The sequence below is a fragment of the Dromaius novaehollandiae genome, chromosome 5 (genome assembly GCF_036370855.1).
Source record: "Dromaius novaehollandiae isolate bDroNov1 chromosome 5, bDroNov1.hap1, whole genome shotgun sequence".
Classification (NCBI taxonomy): Eukaryota; Metazoa; Chordata; class Aves; order Casuariiformes; family Dromaiidae; genus Dromaius; species Dromaius novaehollandiae.
In genome coordinates, this window is record NC_088102.1 from 68,231,797 (window position 1) to 68,256,672 (window position 24,876).

The 24,876-nt window shown below is 38.3% G+C and overlaps 1 protein-coding gene across 2 annotated transcripts in view; it reads left to right on the plus strand.

Annotated features, from left to right (window-relative positions):
• Positions 1–24,876, plus strand: part of CHID1 (chitinase domain containing 1) — a 118,281-nt gene that overhangs the window by 16,130 nt on the left and 77,275 nt on the right. For both annotated transcript variants that reach the window (XM_064513170.1, XM_026108266.2), the window contains exon 8: positions 3,532–3,624. In XM_064513170.1, coding sequence (XP_064369240.1) covers positions 3,532–3,624 — 93 coding nt within the window. The remainder of the gene's footprint in view (positions 1–3,531; positions 3,625–24,876) is intronic.

Here is a 24,876-nt window from a genome sequence, read left to right on the forward strand (position 1 = left end):
TAACATGGCTGAAGTTGGAAACTTGCAGAGTTCTGATGGGTCACATAAATGGAGCGAACGATATAACAACCAGATGCGTCTTCTGCAAAGCTTTTTAAGTACGCTGTCAGGCCACTCCTGTGCATTGAAGTAAGCTGTATCACAAGGTGTCATCTTCTAATAGTTGTTTTTTCTGACACAACTATCAGTGTCAGAAAAAGTAAGTTGTGAAAAAAACGTTGTATGGTAAAAATCTGGAAGTGTGCATACTTTATAGGAAATAAAATGCTTTGAAATCATGAACATTTGGAAAATTGACCTTTTGCATGGTAGTGATAATAGAAAGCCTGACAGGGTAGGATTGATGTAAACCTTAATTAGCTCTCGATAGAGTCTTAAAGCTGCCAATATTTTAGTAGCTACTCTGAAGTTAACTTTGACAATGGTGAAGTCTGTGGTAAATATTAATGAAGCCTTTTCAGGAAGACTGATTCTATTCCTACTTTTCTGCACCTCATTATAATGTTTAAAATGTCAGTAGTTTTTCTTTCAAAATTGCTAGTGGTAATCTGGGAAAATGTTGTGTTAAAGCACTGGAAAGCACTGTTGGGACACAGTAAAGTTTTAATTTATAGCACACAGTAAATGGGCATTCTGCTATTGCTGTTTTGGGGAAGAGGGGAAGAGTGCACATTTGATTTACATACTGCCTTGGCTGACAAATGGATGTCAGCCTAAATGAAGTCTTTAGGCGTTAACCATTAATCCTGTCTGGTTCACCATAAAGTTCTTGGGTTCTCAACTGGTTAGTGAGCAGTTGCTAGTCTCAGTTTCTTGACCAAGAATTTGCAGCTGTTCTGCTAACTGCTTTCTTCCTGACCTGCTCTAAGCTGAAGCTGATTATTTCTTGGCCAGAGCTATACTGCTTGGATTCATCAGGAGAGGAGAGGAAGTGGAAGCTGTTTTGAATGAGTTGGGGGGGGGGGGGCGGGGGGAAGCTTTGGTTATAGTCCCATCTGCTATCCGCAAAATAAAAACAATAATCCAAGCTGCTTTCCTGCCTGTGTCTCAGGCTGGGAATTTCTGTCCTTCATTTACAGTTGCAGGCTGTGGTTCTATATGGTAGACCCTTATGATTTTAAAAAGTGACTGCTTTTGTGGGTACATCTTTATCTCTGCTGGGAAACAGCCACTGTCTTACATTGCAATGGGAAGGGAAGACCTTGCATTTAATGTTCACTTGACTTTTTTCCTCTTCATTTGGTTCAAAATAATCCCAAATATTTTTCTTCTCATGCTGCAAAGTATTGCTGTGTGGATAGCAGAATTTCAGGAGCTGAGGCAGATCGGCAAAACTGGGGAGTGAGGGATAGCCCTGTTTCTAAATGAAAAATACCTGATGTTATTCTGCTCTCCACCTGTATTACATTCTTTTGCCTTGTTCTGCCACTCCTTCCTTCTCCTCACTCTCTATATAATTAAATTTAAAGTCAGTAAATGTTTTGCGTGGTGTAGAGGTCTCAAAGTTCCTACAGCTAAAAAGGGCAGTCAGGCAGAGAAGAGAGGTCCTGCTGATGAAGAGTGCAGGACAATCTCAACACCAGAGGAGTTGATTCTTCGATCAAATTTATCTTTTATGTGGTATCTCTGACATATAATAAAGAGTGCATTCATACTCCAGTTTGGGCAAAATTATTTAAAAGGTCACCTAGCCATGAGACATAAATCAGTAGGAAAGAAGGCTTAGCTAGTTTTAATACTGATTATGGTTTTTGATAAGACTGACGTGTGGGATCTGCGATGCATATATTGGAGTCAGACTGTCTGCTTAGTTTAGTGTTGTAATTCTTGAATGCCTTCATATGCAAAAGGATTCTTCTTTGCTGTAATTGATTTGTCTGAATAGTGACACTCTTAATGTGGAACACATGATAGAGAATGGGAGGAAAAGCAGTTATTTTCACAAAGCAAGAATGGTAGAAGTACATGCTGCAGACAGACCAAAAGCTGATACTTGTAATCTCGTGTTTCCGCCTTGTTTGAGCAATATAGGTGGCAGGCTGTGATATTTCGTTGGCAGGAGCTGTTCAGCACAGCCAGGTCTCAAACTGCAAATGCAACATATTGATGGCACTGAGACTGTGATAAAACTTGCTTTGTTTGTTTGCTAGGATTTAAGATTAGTGGTTTTTGTAGCCTCCTTAGAAAGCTTCCCTCAGGCATGAAACTGTTTTGGGGAAAATAAAAGTATTTGGTTACCTTTGGATAGTGTCTGCTTTGTGCAAGTCAAATGTTACCATGCTGTGATAATTGTATGCCAAATCCCTGATTTCAGAAGAATATCTCTGGGATGATACTGACTTGAAGGGCATTACAGCACCAGATTTTGTTTCTGAGGGTTCAGGTCTAATCCAGTTTAATAAATGGAGCATGCAGCTTGGATGATCATTTGTGTTTGTCCTGCCTTCCCTGCTTGGGCACTTTGAGCCTGCTGCAAGGAGTTGTGAATTTGCTTTCTACTCAGTTTAGGTTTAAGCATAATCCTGAATGGATCTAGAATTCCCTACTAACATTGTCTGTCCAGCTGCCTTTCTGGAATCCACCTTGCCAGCAGGTAAATAGGAAAATTGGATTTGTTCTGAAAAATCAAATAACTTATGGAAGGCACACAGAAGGGCTGTATTTATAGTATGAATTAAAGGTAGTGTTGGACTCCTCTTGAAATAAGAATAGGCATTAAACTTTTTTGTTTCTGCAGTCTCTCTCTGAAGGATTTACTATTAACATCACCTATCAATTGAGGAAAACTAGAAGCAATTTTCATGAAGAGAATGTTGGAGTTTATTTTACCATTGAAATGTTTAGAATATGGGTATGAAAATAGGCTTTTGTGCAAATCTTTAGATTATACGGCAAATGGAAGATGATACTTCTAGGTACGGCATTGACAGGCATTTATTTTGTAGCTCTACAGTAATTTTGAAATGAAAGGATTATGCAGAGCAAAAAAAAAAAAAAAAAAAAAAAAAGCATAAATTTTTGTGAATACAGGCCCCAGAAATAACCTTTTGAAGATTGCACATCTAGCTGTGAAAGCATCTTTACAAATTCTCTGACCTCGAGTGTAGTTGTACAGTGGCAACCTGAATCTGTTCAACAGCTGCTAGTTTCAGAACTGTATGTGGTTCTAGTGATTCACGCTTTTTACTGAATGTGAGCTCAATGGTTACCCTGCTCTGGTAAGATGCACCAGTTTTACATGCTAACAATGCACAGTTAAAATTAAAATAAACCTGGGAAACATTCAACTACAAGGTGGTCACTAGTTACAATTGAACTAAGACTCTCTTGCAGAAGTTCAGTGTTCTTTTCTCCTAGAAGAGGGAAAACCTTGATCAATCTGCCTCAAGTCTTTCTGTGGTGGTCATTCACTAGCAACTTTCAGTTTGGTTCTCCTGCCAGCTGCATTCCTACTATTACTTGCTAACTTGTTTGTGTCAACATAGCACCAGTTTTACTGCCTGTTCCCCTAACTATATGTTTATATTTCAGGGAGCTGATTCACTTGCTCACTCATCTTTCTGAAGCTCTGCATGAAGCACAACTTAAACTCATCCTGGTAATCCCTCCTGCGGTTGCAGCAGGGTGAGTATTCCTATTTAGATGGCAGATTCTAGATGAGAAATACTTTCCTGTTTGATATGCAATAAATTCAAAGCTTTATTTATAGCCACATTGTTTAAATGAATAGGAAAGTACTTGAGCTTGATCGGTGGTCATGTCCTCATGCATGTCACACTGAATAGTCCTAGTGACTATGTTTATTCATATATACCTTGTAACTTTTGATTTCAAAATAACATGCAGAGGGGCCTCTTATTGCAGTGTTAGCCCAAAATGTCTGGTAAGAACATCCTGGAGCACAAGAGAAGAAACAATTGTGAAACTTAATGACTTATTGCCAAGGAGTGAAAAAGATCAAATAAAGGTAGCATAAAAAAATATTTCTGAGCCTCTGGGCACAATTTCAATTATGATAGATAATGCTTATTCTTTAAGCAAGAAAGGCAGAGCTACCGGAAGAAATTATCTGTAATAGGGCTGTGTGTGTTTATTTCTGTCTTGACTTTGTAGTTCATATGTACAGAAAATGCATTTGTAGGAGGATAATATTTAGAAATGTTAATGATTCTGTTTATTTGTGCAGTGATTTGAATCTGATGAATGTGCCAGTTTATATGTTCTTCTGGTTCAATAGCAGTAAGCAGTTACTATCTTTCAGTATGTATAGCAGAGAGATACTTCCTGAGATGATATTTGTTGGGGGGGAAAAAAGCCCCTGTGGAAAATTGGTATGTAATTACACAGAAAGAATTCCATGTAGTAATTGGTAAAGTGGACAGTCCTGTAAAATTGCATTCACCAAAGTATTTTTCTTTAGGGACTGAAGAGCTCTGACAGCCTAATTTGTGTTTTGAGGGACTTTTTATCTGTCACTCTAGTCCTTCCGTTTCCACCTCAGCCACCAGTTCTGGTGTTATTTACATCAAATTTTGCACAACATTTTAATTCTTGGTACAGTGTTGCAATTCTACTGCATTATGGCATGAAGAGAGTAGATCCAACTCTCAGGATAACACTAGACTTACACTGGTGTTACTTTTTCACTAAACTTTGTGTGGCTGGCTCCCTTTTCCTCCCTGTGCTCTGTATTTTCTGTGGTCTTCCCACATCAGAATACATACCCTGTATGCCTGAGGCAGTTTGGAAGCCTATTACACTCCAAATCTTGTAACACACTGTGCAAGTGGGGACAAGAACTTATTGTTAGTCCAGTTAATGTTTTAGCTAATAGTCTGAATTATCTAGCTAATACAGAAAAGCCTCAATAATACAGTTAGAATTGTTAGAACCTTCCCACTTTCTACCCCTTTTCTCTGGTATCCTTCCAGTGTTGCTCTTGGTTCTAAGGCTGACACTACAGTATTCCTCAAGCAGAAGTCATCAGCATCCTGAGGTCTTTGCCAAGAACAGTGTGATACTCATAGCAAAGATTTCTTCCTCCTCAGCATTGGGATCTGCTTGGGGCTATTTTACCTGTTCTCTTATAACAATCTGCCTCCTTTTCACTGATTCCCAGCTGAAGTTTGAAAATTGCATGGTAGCCTCTCTCAACCTCAAACCTTTGCTCACAAAGGGCTACTCTTTGTTGTACAGACTCCTTAGGTCTGTCAGACCTTTTCTGTATGTGATATTCCTAGAGCTGAAGCTACCACAGGTGAGACAATCACTTTGCCACTAGGTAATTGTTAAGCTAAATCCAGTTCAGGCCAAGACGAGTGCCGAGACTATACTTTGTTAGGTCAATACAGTATTTACTGGCCTACAGCTCTGCATGTGGCTCCCATCCTCTTATTCATTGCCTCAGGTAAACCTGGAACAACTTCTAAGCACCACAGCAGAATGAGGGAAGGCTCAAGCTATGATTGTAGAGATAGCAGAAGTAGCAGCTTTTGTGAAAGATGCTGAGGATTTTAGAGGGAGCTTTTAATTAGCACTGTTCCTCAGGATGAGGCATCTAATGTTTGTTTACAAATAGAGCTACGGGACAGCTATGTTGTGTCTCGCTCTCATGGATATCTTTGTGCATCCGTAGAGAGCTGTTCCTGTGGCTGGTGATACTTGAAGCTCAGGGAGCCAGCTTACTCTGGTAAGAAAAGGTCGAGGGTCATTAGGGCTTACTTCAGAGTATAAATGCTTGGGAGCTTCTACTGATGCATGGACAGATTTGCTGGTAAAGCTTTGTACTATAGAGAAGGTTCCAGTAACTCATCCACAGTTTTGACTATTGCTGTGTGAAGTGCCAGCACGGCTTCCAGTAAACCAAAGTGTTAGGTGCAGCGTTGTATTAAGGCATCACACAACAGAGCAACAACCTCAAAACTTATTTAAAAATAGAGACATGGAAATTAAATCTTGGCCCACAAGATAACCTTTGCAACATGGGCAGACCATGAATAGTCCCATTTCTTGCAGATTTCTCTGGAAAATTGGGGGTGTTGTATGCCTTAACCTCACATGCATTCTGAATTATGATAATAAAAATGTTCTGAGATCCTTCTGCTTTGGTTAAGTCAAAAATAATGAGAAATAACTAGGTCTTTACTTCTGTCTGTGGTTTATTCCAATCTGTCATGCTGGGATGCAATTCCCTTCTGCCCTCTACGATACACATTTCATCCCGATTGATGGTTCCTTTTTTAAGTAATTTTCTGTTGCTGTTAATTGTAGTCTGTTACACATAAAGCAAGGGAGAACACTTAAAACGTTTTAGTAAAACACTTTATCAGTCACTGCATCACACAAATGCTTTTTAAAATGCTAATGTATGCTCAGGTAGAACTTAAGTAATTGCTGTAAACAGTAGTTACAGTGAAGTGCAATCACTCCTTTTGGTGGTGGAGAGAAGGCAGAGAATAATACAAATGGTAAGATTCCTGTTGAGCGTTATACCTATTGCCATTAGCAGATTGAGTCTCACACCCAGAGGGACGCAAGTCTGTTTTGTTTAGGTGCAGTTGCATGGGTCTCTACAGTCTATTTTTTCTAGATCCTGAAACAGGAGTTGAAGGCACCACTTAAGCCCTCTAGATTCTTAAATACATTTTGCCTTGACCAGATTTTGCTTTATTTACAGTAAGTAGTTATATCTTTCAGGACTACTTAGAAGTTGAACAACACGCTGAGGTTTGGACCTTGTGTTGCCATTGCTGCTGCTGCTGTTGTGAGTATTGAAAGGCTAGTGGGTTCACAATCCCAAAACTTTTGTGAACTGGAATTTCAGGTTGCCTGTGTAGAGCTGGGACAAGCTGTTTATCTAAAGTGCAAATCTTAATCTGAAAAATGTGTTGTCTGCCTGCCTCTAAATAGTCTTGATCTATAGAGGAATAGTGAAGTACTCATGCTTTCTACCACTGGGAAATAACACCCATAGTTCATATGAAAGAATTGAAAAGTCCCGTTCCTTTAGCTCTATTAATTTGTTTATGCGTTCCCCAAAATTCTGGGATTTATTCATAAACCTTAATTGCCCAGGAGAACGTTAGTCACGTTCTTTTAAACTAATACTATCACATAGTCTACCTGTCTTTGTCTTATGTCCTACAGCTGCATTAACAAGAAAAAACACATAACTTCTTGAGTAAATAGGTAGCAAAAATATTTATCAGTTATGGAAGAGTTCTAAAATGTACACAGTGTCCATGAATGCTTTAAAGCTTAGAAGTATGTTGGATTTATTGATAACCATAAGCAGAATCCTGAAACTTTGCTTCTGCCTTACTTTACTTTTTAGATAGCAGCTGTACTTGAAAATTTAGTTTTTATAGGATAACAAGGCTTTTACTGAAATGTGCTTCCCATTGTGTATTAAATATCTAATGTTATCAAATTCTTTGAAAATCACTTTGGATTTTAACACTTAAACATGATTGAAAGTGCTTTAATGCATCTTATATCCTTTATTTGTTGGAATCACTGTAGACTGCTGATCAAAAATACAGCAAAAGGCATGGAAATAAGTACCATCAAGAATCAAATAATGTTTTAGGAGACATGAGCTGTATGTCAAATACCCTTCCCAGCTAGGATCTTAGGGGCTGAAATATTGTTCCTTTTGTGTTCTACCCTGATTAAAATTTAAAGAGAAAGAATAGTTAAATGTAAGCAGTTTATTTAGGAATTTGTGATTTACACTCCTTTGATAAGCATTAAGATCAAAGCAGTCTGGCAGCAAATGCTATCTGAAAAGAGACACTTTTAAGAGACACTTTTCAGAGCTAAAATACTGATTTGTTCAGGCAAAAAACCATCTGGAAAATGCAGCATTGCACATGAAATCAATTGTATGATGCAGGAAGGGAACGTACTAGTTCATCTGTTTAACTTCTCAAAGGCAGCTCTTGCAGACGACCTAAACTGAGACTGATCCCCTAGCTGAAGCTCGTGTTTATAACTCAAGGATTCTGGGAAGCCTTTATTTTTTTGTTTTGCTTGAGAAGTGTTCTAGGCTAAGGGAAAACCTCTCTTGGAGAGAAAAAAAAAATTAATGCAGATCACTACTTCTAACTGTTTACAACATTGTCCAGAGACAGTTACGCTGGCACAATTTTAAGGTGGGAATGCACAGTGTGTGTGTGGAGGGGAAACAGGAATCTCTCTTGTGAGGTTTGCTGCTAGAGAGAATACATGTGGAGCTATCATGCTGGCAAACACAGATAGGATAACTAGCATTTCTTCCCCCGTAATCTCCAGAAATTGCATGATTTTCCTGCAAACATAAGTGATTTGCAAGAGAAATAAACAGCAAGAACCAAAGTTATGATGTAAAGAGTGTGTACGCTGTAACTGCCCTTTGGGATGAGAGACTTGCGATCACGCCTGTCTAAAGAGAGGTACTAGGATTGCTGTATTATGTAAATGGTTGCTAGTGCAGATGGTTTGCTGAAGACTTCTAGCCTGTCTTTCAACAGATTGTCTCAAAATGTTAGGGAGTGTTACTGCTTCTAGCATACATGGATGCATGTATAAACTATACAAGTACCATATCTAAAACAGCAGTGTGGGGCCAGACATATTCTCCCTGTTGATCACCAAATAATTGGCAGTGGTGGGTAACTCAATTTGTGCTGACTAATCCTGGACTTGATAAAATTCCTGGCCTAAGTATGTGGGTTCTAGCACTGGTCTTAACATATTCATAATACACATGTTTATTTTTAGTGATGGAGCTAACTCAGTAATCAATGTGCTGCAGTAACTATACTGGTGAAAGCTGTGTACAGATGCTTTTATATTGGTATCACAAGTCTCCCTTTGAAGAGGATACCTGTGCTGGAGTGAACTACCTTTATGCTTTCTTCCTCATTATGTGGTGGTACTAGTTTGTCGTTGTTGTTGTTGTTTTGTTTTGTTTGTTTGTTTTTGGCGGAGACTAGCCTTTAAAAAAGGCAGATAAATATAGGCATCACTTAAGGGTTAAATAAGCTGTTGAAACAAAAAAGATGGCAAAGGAGCCTTGAAATTTAGTTGCATCTGTTCTTCTGAGTCTGTAAATCAAAGGAATTTAGTTAGTTCTGATTCTTACTGCTTATATGCTTTAGGATATCTTTTGTATGCATTTCCATAAGCAAAAAGTGAGGCTTTGATTTTGAATAGTAGTTAGTTCTGGTTTAATCTGACTGGATTATTGTATATTTTGTCCAGGTTCAGTAATGATTTTATCCTCAGTGGTTCCCAGCTACTATGAAGAAAACAATGAGTAAAGAAAAATCTTAAGTGTTTTAGATGTCATGTCATCAGGAGGAATATCAGTAATTCTCCTGTTTCCTGCTGTCCTGAGAAAGAAAGGCAGAGAAAAGCTCACAGGAGCTGTGGATACAATGTTGTCTTCACAGTGATTCTGTGGTTGTATAACCAGGGCATTTCTGGCATTTGTTTATTACGGACATTGCGCATATGGTATAACTGTGTTAAGGGTCAGCTTTGTAGGCACTAAGTCATTAAAACCTGTTATTTCCGCTAAACATAGTGTTAAATAACTCAGTATTTGCAGACAGGTTGTTAGTGGTTGCTTTCTTGGGTGTTTATTGTCCCCTGAGGTAGAGTTCTTTGCACAAACTAGCAATAAAAATGGCATTGGCTGTGTCACTGACTTTATAATGTAACACTATGCTCTTTACTTGCATATTGATGGTTAGGACACGCACCAAGCTGTTTGTATCCTATGCGATGGACATCCTTTTACAACACCTGTCTTCAGGCAGGTACAAGGCAATAACTGCTTCTTGAATAGCAAATGATTCTTTATTCCTTGAAGTTTTATGGAGACTGTAACTGGGATAAAGTAAAATCTCAAGTAAACAAGTGAAATTTCCCAACTTTTATTTGACATACCATTGGAAACTTTTTTGTCTTAAAGAAGATCATGTTTAAGATGCTAAGAACTTGTGTTGTCACACTTTGAGTATATAGTGAAGCTACAAAAGGCGCTGGTTACTTTGTTAAAGAGCCTTCCAGTTACAGATAGAAAGCCTGTTAAAGTAGTGATTACTGCATTTCTGGGAAAAGAAATTGATCCAAAATCTCCAAATATTGGAGTTTTATATGTACAAATCATAACAATTAAAATGCTATGGAAGAAAAAGATTCTAAAAATAGATTGTTGCAATTGTTCAAGAAGTCCCAAATAACACAAGGGAGGACTTGCACAGTCTCATTAATTTTAACAAGTCTAGCATGATAATACTATATATGAGGCCTTGGTTTAAATAATACTCTACAAAAGTAGCAGGTGTTCTTACCTTTGTCTTAATAACATGCTTTTCAGAGCAAAGCCGAGGTCACTGAGCAGTGTGTTTTCATTTAGCCTTAGGGGACGTGGTATTTAGGATTATTAGCAAGAACGATGCACGTTGTGAACAAGTCATTGGAGCTTTCTCTACCCTTCAGAGAAAGTTCTTGAAAATACTATTACTGGTAAATTGCACCCAGTCTACTGCTGATAGTGTACCATGATACAGGCCTCTGGTCTATGAAAGTATTTAAATTAAAAACGAACATGCTTGTCTCTAACACGTACACTTAACCTCACAGTTTTCAGATCTGACAGATCTGGAAGCATTAGTGTGTGTGTGAGCTATGCCTACATGTTGTCTCTAAAACAAAAGCTCTCTGTATGAATTTGACCTAAGTGCCCAGCTGTCTTAAAATAGTACACTGCAGGTATGTGACTGTCAGACTGGGATGACATTTCAAGTGGGACCCATCAGCAAGCATTATATGAACTAAATAAACCAAAGTCTGTTAATGTTTTACTAAGGTCATATTGTCTAGACCTTGGATCATTCTTGTTCTTCTTTGGAGACTCTCTAATTCTCCTACATCTTTCTTAAAGTATGACCCCTTGAACAGGAGAGAGTATTTCAGCCATGGCTGTTGAATTTTCCAGGCAGGAACGTGTGCATACGCTGTACAGCAGAATGCATAGCGCTGCCCAGCTCAATTGTGCTGCATATGCATAGCAAGTTCAATACATCCTGATTGTATTGGACGTGTTGTTGTATGCAGTATAAAATCAGCCTTTGCTGTCCTTCTGGCTACTTATCCAGGTTGTTGGACATCTGGAAAATCACGGGCAATATATGTCATATGAAAGTGACCTGAAACGCTTCCCTAAAACAGTAGGGGCCAGTGAATTGTTTTTAAGTATGTGGAAGATACCAGGTGAGTAAGCAAACACTTAAAAGGATGTGTTAGAGGAGGATCAGATAGTTGCAAAATATTGAGTCACCAATGTCATGTGATGTAGGAGAAGGATTAGTTCTCCTCCTGAGACTACGGAGAGGGCGTATTCAGCATGAGGAAGAAAAAGGTAATTATTCAGCTCTCCTCAGTGCTAGGGAGGTTTTGTATGGAAAATTGAGCCTGGGCTGCTATGTTTAGAGAAGGATATAGAAAAATGAGTGTTTAGAGGGAAAATGAGAAAAAATGGCCAGAAGTCTCCTTCGAGGAAAGTTTGAATGACTTTATTTAGTATATTAAAAAGAGGAAGAAGGTGTCAGGAGACATAATGGGTCTTCAAATATGTCAACAGGGGCTGTATAAGTGACAGTGATAAATTGTTCTTTACATCAGCTTGGAAGAAAAGGACAAAATACTTTTTGTGATAAAGGAGTCTTAGGTTGAGTACTAGGAAAAAGAATAACTTTGGATGGCAAAACACTGTAGAAACACAGAGTAAAATTTTGTCATCTTCTTACTGAAGCATTTTTAAAGACGGGTTAAACAAATTGTCAGTGATGATTGCCTGAATAATTCTCGATCCTTCTTCTGGGCAGGTAATTAGGCTATACTTGGTGGTCTCTTCAAGCCCCAGCAGCACTACTGTTTCTCTATATGCATTTTAAATTTGGTGTGACACATCTAGATAGCAGTCCATGCACATCTGCGCAAGGAAAAAAGGGAGAGCAGCACCTGTAGTCATTTCTGTAGGTGTCAGTATTAATCCTCCATAGATGCCTGTTCTGCAGAGTAGCACAAAGAAGTTCTGTTGTGTAACTTTCTTCCTCTCTCCCAGAAAAAAGAAGCATTTGTAATTACACCTTGCCCTGTTTCTCTAGCTGTGGCAGAGCTGTGGGTTGCTGCTTATGTAGGGGTTGCACCTGGCACTCAGACTAGCCATAGATTTTTTTTATTTATTTTTTTAATAACTGCTTTTCAAGACTTTTATTAAGCATCCCAAAGTTTGAGGAGAGCCAGAAATCTAGAGAAGTTTTTGAGTTGTGATTTAAAAAAACAAAAACAAAAAAAAACAAAACAAAAAAGCCAGTGGTTGTAGTGGGGAAACAGCAAAGGAAGGGATGCAGTTGAGGATATTCATATCAGGTTTTGGCATTGTGTTCTTAAACTGAGATTTTATAGGCATGCTTTTAGCTTCAGTGAATTAAAATGACTGAGGTAAACATTTCCAAAATGGTGTCTAAAACCCTGAAGAGGCTCATACTGTTAAATTTATAATCTGATGTGAATTTTTATGCGTTGTCTGCAATTGGCATAACATGCCTATTACAAAACATCTGACAGATACTGTGTTGGCTGTTTTTCCCCCTGCTCTGAGCCGTTTGCCACATGTGTATGTTAAGCACAGAATCTTAGTGTCTTTTTGCTTCCCAGCTAAGTGCAGTTATGTCCCAACCATTATTTTTAACTGCTTCTTACTGAGGATGATTTCTTGTTTGATAGAAAAAAAGTTGAAAATCAAAGGACTTTTTGCATTTCAAAAGTCTGAAGCCTTAAAATTTGAGAACTCATTTGTGGTATGCTGAGGCTAAGTGTTCTTGACACTACATTTTTTTGAAAGCAATGGGAAGTTGCTGACAGGGGATATGTTTGTTTTACATATGCATTGTGAGACAAGGGGCTTTCAGGAAAACTGAAAATGTCTCGAGAGCAATTACTGTATCACTGTTCTCAGAGCAGGGAGATCATAAAGCCTTCACAGTGTTTTACTATGATTCAGCTGTTTTCTTCTTTTCTGCTCCAATGTGCTTTGGATTTAAGCCATCAAAGAGAATTCATTTTATATTCAAATGGCAGTTAGCTTTATTTTGATAATCTTCACTGTAGTATGTTCTAAGAACTGGATCTGCTGACATTCCTGAGCAGCGTCAGGGAGAATGCTCTAAACGGATTTTGCCTTGGTTTTGTCTTTGTAGTAGTGATAGTGGAGAGCAGGCAGGGCTGAATCTGAATTGCTGTATTTTTGTCCTGAAAAGACTCATCTTTTTCTTTGGAAGTTTTGAAACTGCATTCTTCATTCATTGAACAATAAGGCTTGCTATGGTAAGATATGAATGCGTGGAATTGACCTATGTTCTTTTAGGACATGCCAGTGAAAGAGGCAGAAAACCTGTATTTTAGTTCATATTTTTATAACTTTGAAAATATTCCTCATTATCTTCACTAGATTTCAATGCAAATATGTGGGTCATAGTTCTCCTCAAATTGCTATCAATCAAGAATTACTGCTTTTGTCATTTTTACCCTTTCTTGTACATATGTCTGCTTATCACAAGAATTTGAATGGTTGTGCATTAACATACAGACACTTTTTGTAAACGAATACACTGTGCTGCCAGATAGCAGCTATTACATTTCTCAGCATCAGTAAAATGCTTAATTGAAGAGACAATTTCAACTTAAGCCACAGCAATCTGTGTTTAGCTGCTGCTTCATGTGTACGTTTCTTTAAGGTTGTAGAAGAGATTACTAAACTTAGCCTTGCACATAGCTAATTTACAGCATGATCTTAGGCTTAATCTCTTGTTTTGCAGGTTGCTTTACTGAAAATCACCTATTGATTAATTTAATTCAGTGTCTTCAACTGTCCTAAATACCACAATATTTAGATGGTGACTCCTGGTCTCTCAAAAAATCAGACACTGAATTACAGATTTACAGTTTATCTCTGAACAGTTTATCAACTCTGTATCACATCTTTGCAGTCCTTTGTGGATTTTTATGAGGGCTGTAAAAGGTGGGGTATACTAATCTCTTTTTTGGGAATGGAGAAATTGTAGTTCTGGCAAAATAAGACACTCTCTTGTTAAAAATGGTTCTTCTGGTGGAGTAGGAAGTGAAGAGAGAACCTTTTCTGAGAAGTCTTCTCTAGGCTTCTCTGCTGTTTATGAAGAGATCTTTATGTACCAGAGGTTTTCCTCCTTTGGAACACTGGTTTTCTGACTGTTCAGAATAGGTAGATGTTTCTTTGTCTTTTTTCATTTGTTGTGGTAATTCATTGTCTCTTAGGCATCACTGTAAAATTTATGGATCAAGATCTACCTTTATATAGGGGGGAATCCTAGAATTTTTCTGGATTTAAGCTGTCACAAAGGTATATAAAATGGATTGGGGGGGAACATAGGATTTCGAAGCAATTTGTCTTTTTAATATTCTTGTTAAAGTTCAAATTATTACCACCTTTGTGCTAAACTTAGTGTCTCTTAAGGTAAATACAAGAAGAAAATCTCAAATAATACACATTTGTTCTCAGAACTTTAAAAGAAAGCTAGACCAGTTGTTAAACAGCTGGATCCTGAGATGGCTGAAAATTAGGGTTCACAATTTGTATCAAAACATTCTGCAAACCAGAAGTTTAGATCCTTCAGGTCCTTCAACTGATTGTGCTGTGAGGCTGTTTTGTTACCTGTTCATTCTGTAAAGAGTTTGCGGAATGCTTCTCTACTGAGCAGCAGTCTTGCCCACACCTGTTACTTGCTAGTGAAACAAGTGCAATTAAATTTGTAATTGTGAGCATGTCTTTCACTTTTTTAGAATCTAGGCTTTGAAGAGAGCATATTAAAGCCACTGCAGTCTTGGCAAATAATCCATATCAAATTGTTGGTCCTTACTGGTTTCATGAGATGCACAGCAGTTGTGCTGTTGCTGCTTTCATTTGAAAGTCGCAGGAACCCAAACCACTTTTCTCTCTTCAAATATTTGAATGTAACGTATGCTCCTCATTCAAAATACAGCAAGCATCCCTAACTTTAGATGTTTGTGTTTGAATATATGAGTGAAAAAAAGTCTAGAGCCTCCCTCCACTTTAGTTAAAGCTTCTCTAGGTATGTGCTGTCAGGTTCTTTCAGCCTTTAAACTTCTCCAAAATTAATTTTTTAGCTATTCAGTTTATTCTTTGTTCTGGCTGCAGAACACGTTGCAGATGTGAAGGACTGTCTCAAGTAGCTTCAGCACGTTCTTTGTAGAGTTGCTGTGCAATGAAAATGACCAGAATCTGTTCCATCTTCATTACTGCTATTTAGAACGTTTTAGATAGCAGTAGAAATCAGTTCAGTTTTGCTATTGTGCATTTTGGGAAAGATGGGCAGCAGGGAAAAGAACTGAAGCTATTAGCATCTGGTTTCCCCCTTTTACTTTGTACTTCCATGCTTTTTCTCCCCCTCCCCTCTTCCTACAAGTGCACATACGTACTTTAGTGGGAAGTGGGAAGTGTACATGATGGAAAATTGCTTGTTGATGTCACAGTAGCCTGGCTCAAAGGATGCTACAACCAACCAGTGTTTTGCATGAGACAAAGGAAATGGGTGGTTTAGTCTCTTAAAAGTTTATTATGAAAGGATAATCATAATTGTTCAAGTAATTTGTTTTTCGCTGGGAGTCTGTCATCTTTAGGAGTTGCTGCAGTGTTTGTCACAAATAGATGCTGTTACAGCAAGGCAGTTATAAGCTGTCTTTGTTTCAGAGTGAAATGAGAACCATCACTTGGTTTTAAAATCATTGTGAGGCAGAACTGTGTGGGGCAAGTGCAAATGCTTGAAATTTGGGTAGATAAATAATATCAGGGATCAAAACAGCAGGAAACCTATAGATTGTTTCAGATGGAGTTTTGAATTAGCAGGTTATGTCAGCATACGTGTACTAGATAGCATACGTGTACTAGATAGCATACGTGTACTAGATAGCATACGTGTACTAGATAGCATACGTGTACTAGATAGCATACGTGTACTAGATAGCATACGTGTACTAGAAAAATAACTTTGAGTAGTATTTATTGAGTAGGATTCAGTTCTACCAGTACCTACACTTCATGCTGTGAAAGGTTAAAATGTTTATGACAGACCCGGCCATAATAAATTAATTTTGTTGGAATCACTTTTTTGTTGCTACACCTTTCTGATCTTTCTATAGGCCACGTTACCTTTTTTTATTATTCCTTCCAATTTTACGCAGAAGTCACATAAAAGGGAGCAATTCTGAAAATGGCCAGTGTGCCTTCATTGTATAGTTAGCTAGTATATACCTCAAGCATGTTCTTCCATGCTTGCTTTTGCTAATGACGGAATTTAATACAGAAGGACAATCACTTTGGGCAAGCAATATACAAAAAAGGCAACCTGGGAAGCACCAAGTTGTGAAATTCTTTGTGACTGTGCACAGTTTCTCGTTTGTTATAGGTAGTTTATCATGAGAGACTGCCCTCCATCTTTTCAGTAGTCATTGCTCTTCCTATAAGTATTCTAGAAAAGACACTGTCAGGATATGGAGGGTAAAGTTACGCATCAAGAGATTTTTGAAATTCGGCTCAGTGAATAAAGCTCAGCACTGAAGAAGGCATAGAAATGGGATGTCTAGGCTAGTGGACTAGCATAATAGTTTTTACTGCATATTAGAGAACCTGTAAAATATGTGTGACTTGGATCACAAGATACAGATTGAGATATGAGTCTATATTGAGGAGAGCAGAAAACAGTAGGGAATGACTACTTGTAACTGTTATTGGGGAAAGTTTAATGACCTCTTCCAATTATAGTAAACCTACTGAACCACACTTAGAACCATGCCATTTTGCTCATGGGTTTTGTTTCTTCCCTGTATAAAGACTTAAAGTATAGATCTGCCAGTCAGATCTCTCTATAAATTGGATTCTGTTAGCTAGAGTAAATCTGGATGTTTGTTAATAGATCTCAGCTACATCTGCGTTTCCCTTACCAATGCTTTCCCTGTGTTTGCTGCTCTTTGTTGGGCTGCCAGCTTAATACAGCATGGCTCTGATTGCAGCTGTCAAAGGTTCGATGTGTTTTGTATAGATTGAGGGAGGGCTTGAGAGGAACAAATCTATTCTCAGAGGTAAGTGGCTTTTTAAAGACTATGCTTCACCATATAAAATTAATGCAGCCAATGTCTGGCTGCACTCCCATGTGTTGAAGCAGGTATATGTGTCAGCTTTTGAATTCCCACTAGGGAGGATCATTAAAATAATCTGTAGGTCAACTGACGTGGGACAGAGGGAGCGGTAGAATGTATTCCTCCCCATGCCTAGCGTTTGCAGCACTACCAATTTTGAGCCAGCTGCCATAGAGGAATTAGTGCATAAGTTTCAGTGTGATGTTGGAAAACTCTGCTAAAAAATAAATTAGCATTTTGATCTTTGCAAGGAGGAATTAAGCCTACATTTGGTGTGTTAGTGTTTTTAAATCAAGCTCATATGCTCCAGGGTACAGACTTGTTTTACATGATGTTCTGCTATTGGAGCATGACTTGCCTGGGCATTCAGCCCTGGCATCAGAGGCACTGAAATACTTTGGAAATTAGGAGAACCAAATGGTAACACAGAGGATGTCCATTTATGCATAGTCTTGCTTAAATGACTCCTCTAAAGAGACTGAAGCAAAGTAGCAGGGACAGCGTTAATAGAGCAGTTGACCTCACCATAAAGGGAAACAGTGAATACAGTGGCAAGTGGTGAAAGAAACTTTTTCTTCTTTGCTATTCCAGTTGTCTGGTTTTGTCAGCCAGATGAATATTTTATGTTGGCTTAAGACTTTCATATACAAATTCTTAAGTTATTCAAAAAATACAGTGGAAACAGTTCATGTTGGCCTGCCGGCATGCCTTGGCCCTGACCTGCAATAATCTCTGCTAGTGGAAAGAAAAGACAGCAGTTTCCAGGCTCGTTTGTCCCTAGGTGTCTGCTAGGGAATATTATGCTTTCTGTTCAGGACATGTAATTGTTGGCACTTTCTCCTTCTTGACTTCTGTTACTGGTTTAAACCAGATGGGCCACAGGTAATTAGTTTGGCTTCATGAAAACTGTGTAGGCTATTCCATGACAAGAACAGATCCTGTGTTTCTTCCTGTTTGGAGACTGAGTAGTGCAAAGGCAACAGCTGGGATGGGATATGTATATTAAGGAAAAACGCCAGCCCCGATGTTCTGCAAAAATTTCATTTGGTACGTAAATGCCATTTCGTTTCCTGATCAGAATACAGCAAGTTTTTACTTGTCAGTCAGTTATCATTTAAAATTCCCCAGTGATCTGAAGCTTTCTTATTTTGTGAAGTGACCACTCCCAGCACTTTTGCATTGTGAATCTAAAGCACTTGGTTGAAATAGTCTTTGTGGATAAGCTGGCTGGGGTTGGTTTGCTTGTTTTTTAATAGCCACTCTGATCTAATCTGAGAAATTGGTGTAGAAGTTCTTGCTGTTAAGAAAGGTTGAACAAGGTCTGGAATGCCCATAACAGCAGGGAAAATAAGCCTTGTAGTTTTCTTAGTATGCACTTGATTGAGATATTTTAAACTGTGATCTTTTCAGTGAACAACTGACAGATAGCCCCTGTCTGTGAAGACATCTGAATCTTACAAATTCTTGCATGAAATTACTGCAGCAGTTGAAGGTAGTGCATAAGGTGAGTTGCAGGTTTTTCTGAATGTAAGCTCCTGTTCTGAATAATAGAGAATGGTATTGAAAGATGCATTTTCCTAAGTCAAAATAAACTGTGACTAAGCCACTTCTGATAGAGAAAAAGCTAATCTACCAACTCTGAAACTCAACCAATGAATGAATGTTACCACAACGTCCCCAGGCTATCTGCACTGTTAAAATGTTCTTCCTAATGTCTAACAGGGGTCTCCTTTTTTGTAGTTTAAAGCCATTTTTTGTCCTCTGCCAGGTGGAGATTGCTATCTGGAGACTGTCTCCCCCTTACACTGAACTGAGACTTCGTGTGTATGACAGCTGATGGTCTGAATTCAAAAGACAGTGGCCTGTCCATTTAGTCTGTGTATCGACAAACTGATAGATTAATGTGGGGACAGTCCCTGCTCAGAAGTGTGCATAGTCCAGGATGATTCTTCAGAAGTCAGATATGGTGATTTCAGCATAGGGTGTGTGATTGTTAATATAAAATGTCCTAACGTTTATATATACCACTTAAACAAGTTATGCATCCTTAAGTGTTCATTCTTGAGTTTACCAGGTTTTCCTTTTCCTTTGATTAATACGTATGAACATGAGTTGTATTCTGAAAATACTCTACACTCCTGCTAAATTATAATCTGGAATGTGAATTTCAATACATGAACAGACAAGGCCACTCACATTAATAACAGCATGATTTTGGCTACTGGTTGCAAGAGGTACCAAAAAGATACATGAGGTATAAATGTCTGTCTGAAATAATACAGGCATATAGATGTTATTCCAATGGTTAGCCAACTGATATTGGATAAAGTCGCAAATGCATAGAAATCGAGGGGAAAATAAAAAAACAGAAAGATGTAAAATAGCATTAGAATGGTAAGTTTTCTACTTTGTATTTCTAATCATGCAGTTATCTAAACATCACACTAACAAATGCAAGTTAACTTTGCCCAGGGCAGTGATTCCTCCTGTGGTGTTAGTACTCTGTTAAAGAAAATGAGTCAAGTTTTCACCAGAAGGGCTTGATAACTCCAGCAGTTAGTTGCCCAGGATTTTATTGTGAGGCCAGTAATGATATCATTGAATAGGAAGGCTGTATCCGTTTAGTAACGTTTCTGAAAATACATGTGGTGGTGGTGTGTGTGTATACGATGGTGTCCCAGGCTGGGAAGCTTGTGGTGGTCAGCTTTCATTTCAGAAGCAAATTCCATCCCCCCACCCCTTGTGACTGTAAAAGCTTGTGTGTGTGAAATGGCTGGCCTTTATGAAATCGAACCAGAAAACATGAACTTAAGTAAAAAATTTAAGCCAGTTTCTCATTCTTGTCCTTTTTATAAGCTTGTGGTTGCCAATCCTGTTTGTGTATACTTACTAATGTAATTGTATACACATGTATGTTAAATTACATTCCTTGTTTGCAGAGATGCACGTATCAGTAAATTAGACACTAAAAGCATGTCAATATAAATTCTTTGTTTACATCTGTACTGCAGCCAATGTGCAGGCAATGTAAAGCTCCGTTTTCCTGTGGTAGCTGTTGTGCATTTTAAACCCAGAGAGAAAGGAAGAGAATTCATAAACCGAAGGGTGCTGAGTATGTCTGTCCTTGTAAATCACAGGTAAAAAGTGCTGTTTGTGTCTAGTATTGTTCATGCTCAGTTACAGAGGCTTCTTATAGAGGAACATACAAAGATTACCTTTCAGATATTAGATTCATTTTAAACCTTCTTCATGCAAAATAAGACTTTTCTTGAGAAGAACAGGGAGAAGGAAGCAATTGAGGATGCAAGTGTAGAGTAATTTTATGGCTTGTATGGTAATTTTATTGCTTGTAGGTTGCCAGTGTTCCTTCAGATCTCAATTTTCTGACATCACATGCTCAACTCTCTTAAGACCTTTCTGTGAGTTACTGTATGTCAGCTTCTGTTGGGAACCTGTAAATCCAGACTCTTAACTCACTCTAACTCATCCACACTCTAGCTAATGTTGTTATCTTGTGCAAACCATGCAGTAAGAAATGTGGTACAGTGTTCTGTGCTTTTCACTTGCATAATTATCTTGCGATTTTCAGACTGTTTCCACTCATTAGAAATTAACTGCTGGGCTTTTTTTTCCAATCAGAGTTCCCCTTTTTCACTTGCATATCTTTTAAAAATTTTCATCTGCTGGGATGAAGTTTCTCTGGCTTGTTCATTACTAGTAAGGTAGTCTGTTATGTTACATGAGCAAAACATGGTTTGGAGATGTTAGGAAGACGGGGCGTTGGCTGAGAGGGGAAGGAACCTGCTTTGGTTTCTCCTTTGTCTCAAAACTTTTTGTGTGTAAAATTGGGAGTGTTCTGAAAGGAGAATTAGATGAAAAGCCAGGACTGGAGGAGCATATCGAGCAGTGATGATTAAAGTAGTTTTATGGAGTTAACTTTCAGTTTGATTTTTTTCTTTCCATTTTAAGAGGAATGGGACTTGCATACAGAGTGTAAACAAGGGAAGAAATTTATATTAACATGAAATTTGTGGTGTTTTTTCTCCCACAATGGACTGACTTCCGAACTATGGTTCGGTGAACTAACGTTTTTGGTTTTGCAGTGTACAGTCCCGCTTGTGTTGTACTGGTCTGGGTGTGCAGGCCACAGAATCGGGTACTGTATTTGAGCTCTGACTTAATTGAGCTTTTGGGCATATTGTTGTATGCAGCTCTTCAGCTCCTGAAACATTTTGCCCTTAGAAAAGGCAAAAGAATGCTATATTACAAATGCATGTGAACTTATTTGAATACTAAGCATGCACATTTTCTGAAATGCTTACTGGGTAGCATGCATCTCTGTAAAAGCCTTGATATATTGTCTGCAAGGATGTGCTCACTGAGGGAAAGAGGTCAAAGATGAAGATCATGCGGTGCTGCTTTAAAATCTCCAACCAACTGCATGGAATTCAGCCCACACTATGTATTAAATCTGTTTTCATCTGTCTGAAAATCTTTCTTTTCACTTAATCATTCAGTATGATCACGTTCTTTTCTGACAGCTAGGATTACATTTGTAATTATTGTTCATGGCTCAAAACAGCAGAATTGTGTCAAGGTCCTGGTGTTGACTTGCCTGCTTCATCCAATACTATTGCAAGTGCAGATTAGGTCTATTTTTTGCCTGATTTCTGAAGAAAACAAGGTGTCTGTAAGCTCTGTCTGTCCTGTTCTTTGTCCATCCACAGAAGCTTTTTTACCGCTTGGTCAGTTTCAAATAAAATTGACGTTGGCATGCAGTTCTTAATAGTCAGGTCCCTGGTTCACTTCATGAAAATAGGCAGCTGAACAGATGAAGACCTATCTTTTTCCCTGAGACCCAGCTGTGAGAAGTCATTGTAAATGGAGAGTTTCTAAGATGTCAGGGAATCTAGTCACAAAACATCCGTGGGAAACTAGGCTTCATTAATCCTGCTGGTCACAGAACTACTTTCTAAATATTGATAGTGGAGAACTACTTCAGTGAGCTGCCATCTTCCCAGAATTCTGGTGCACCTACAATTACATAGGATAGTTGCAGAACTGCCAAGAGGATTTTTCCTGAAAAGAAAATGGTTTAGGATATTTAGCTTGCTTATGCATTTGGCTACCTCATTATCAATGCCTACAATTGCATGATCCACAGGGTAGATGTTTTAGCTCTTTCTGCTGTTTGGTGTAGAACAGACTGGATGTAGGAGGAAGCAGTGAATTTATAATTGGTGATCATGAACTAACCGAATTCCGTGGTCTGTGTTCATAAAATGCAATACCATTATACTTTAGTACAGCTAACTGCGAGGAGCTATGAAAACCAATAATCGCTGAAAGAGGAGGAGAGAAGATTTGCAAAGAGCTACCCTTACAGAGAGAATAGAGAATTATACATGAAAAGAAAATGAAGCCATTATTGAGTAGCTGACTTCTGAAATAAGTATATACAGCAAACAACAACAAAAAGAAAATCAGTCAGCTTTCCTTTATGAAGGGCTATTCAAAGATGTGAGGATACGGGGGAAAAAAAATCTTAAACAAGGGAGGGGAAGGTGATGTAACCAAACAAGAATGCGATTCAAACTTGCAGGGAATCACAGGCAGTTACAAGACCTTTTTCTACTTATCTTATTTTATTTGGGAGTAATCAGAGTGAGACAGGAAGTAACTGAGAATGTGGATTCATTTGAAAGCAAATGAAAGTGGCTTGCATGGTTGAGATACCGAAGTATTTTTTCCAGTCTTTTGGTATGAAAAACTACTAAGTCAAAACCTTATAGAAATACTTATCAGTAAAGAACTAGTGGAAATTGTGATACCTATGGCTATGTGCTCTTTAGAAGAGTCAGGTAAGAGGCATTCTAAGCTATGAAACAAACTACCCTGCACTTACTTGAGAAGCAGTAAGGGTAGAATAGCAGAAAGGGGCCATGTAATCTGAGCTGTGTACGCAGAAATGCCAAGGAAGACAGGTGGCTTTTTCTTCTGTGATGTTGACTGTCCATATAATAGTTTCTGTGTATGTGTGTACATATATGTGTATAGCAGTCTGCCATATGTATATGTACATAGCAATCTACCATTGGAAAAATACTGATAAAATGAAGGGAATATGTTCAAATAAAACCGAGGTTCTCAGGGGAACAGTTGTTCCTTTCTCTCTCTTTGCAAGTTCATCAAGCACCTGGGAATAACGTTCTATCTGTCATGATGGACATTATATCTAGACCTCAGCTGAAAGGAGTGATGTATTACATATGCAGGTTCAGAGGGGTTTTTGGTTTGCTGCTGGTGTGGGTGGGTGGCTTTGTGTGATAACTGTGCGGTTGCAGTTACTGAAGTGCCATAAATGTCATCTTGGTGGTGAATTTCTCTTCTTAGAGTGACTTTTGCAGTCCATATACATGCAAATTTGGTCTAGAGTAAGTGGCCATTTCCAAAGCTACATAACTGGGGTTTTTTTGTTAGTACTTAATAAGTTTTAGAGTTAACTATGTTGAACAATTGGTACAAGAATTAAGTAAGACTGCTCTAGTGCATCTGAGCATAACGTTAAGGAAACTGAACAACATTTGCTAGATGTGTTGACAGAGAAATACGAATGCAAATATGTATATGAGGTGTCTAGCTCTTATACTAAATCCTTTTTATGATTTTTCTAAGCTAACATAAAAAGAGTACCTCTTCCTCTTTTAAACTTTTTCTTGAATCTGAATTTTTTTCATGTTTATAATGCATGTTGCATGATTACAATATATTTACAGGGCAGTAGGAGCAGGTTTCTCTGCAAGGCAGATTTCTCTCATATTCAGTGCTCAACTTTGCTCTTTAAACCAATACATTTTGTTAGGCTCCAGATGAGTGTAGTATCTGAACTGTGTCTTCAGGTGAACTCAAAGATAAAGCAAATGAAGCGGTTCAGAGATCAGGGTTAATTCCATGCAAAGAGATTTTCAAGAGCTCAAATAATCTGCTTTTCTTATTATTCATGCATGAACACCTGGCTTCTGCCCCTTCAGAGCTGTGATGGTGAGCAGATTAAATGACCAAGGTTTTAGTCATCTGACAACTTAATAACAAGCTGTCTTTAGTATGTATATTGTATACATATACACTGTATACTGCTGATAAATACTGATGGAGTGTCTGCCACTTCACTGAAGATTTTGGAAACGTTCAGGGCATAGGAGAATGGCAGGCTTTTGGCTAAGACTTGGGAACTTCTATTCTCTTGGACTTCTGTCGCATACTCTGTGCCAAGTCTCTTTACTTTTTCTGTACTGGCTTTTGCAGCTACATACTCAGTAGCATGTATCTGCCTTTGAATTGACTTTAGGATTAATTTAAGTATCAGAATGACTGGAAAGCCTCAAATTGGAGGCATAATAACAATACAAAAAAAAATTTTTTTTTAATCCTCGAGTGCCTGTTCTTTTGAATGACTCATGGCATGAGTCTAAGAAATCTTGTTTTTGCACCAGCAGACAGTTTCTGAAAGTGCTTGACTAGAGAAGAATTGACCAGTGATGACTGAACTGGTGGGAGATGCTCACTTTTTAAGAACAGCGGTATTTTAACTCCCTCCATGATTGGACGAGGCATATTTATTGCTGCCAGATT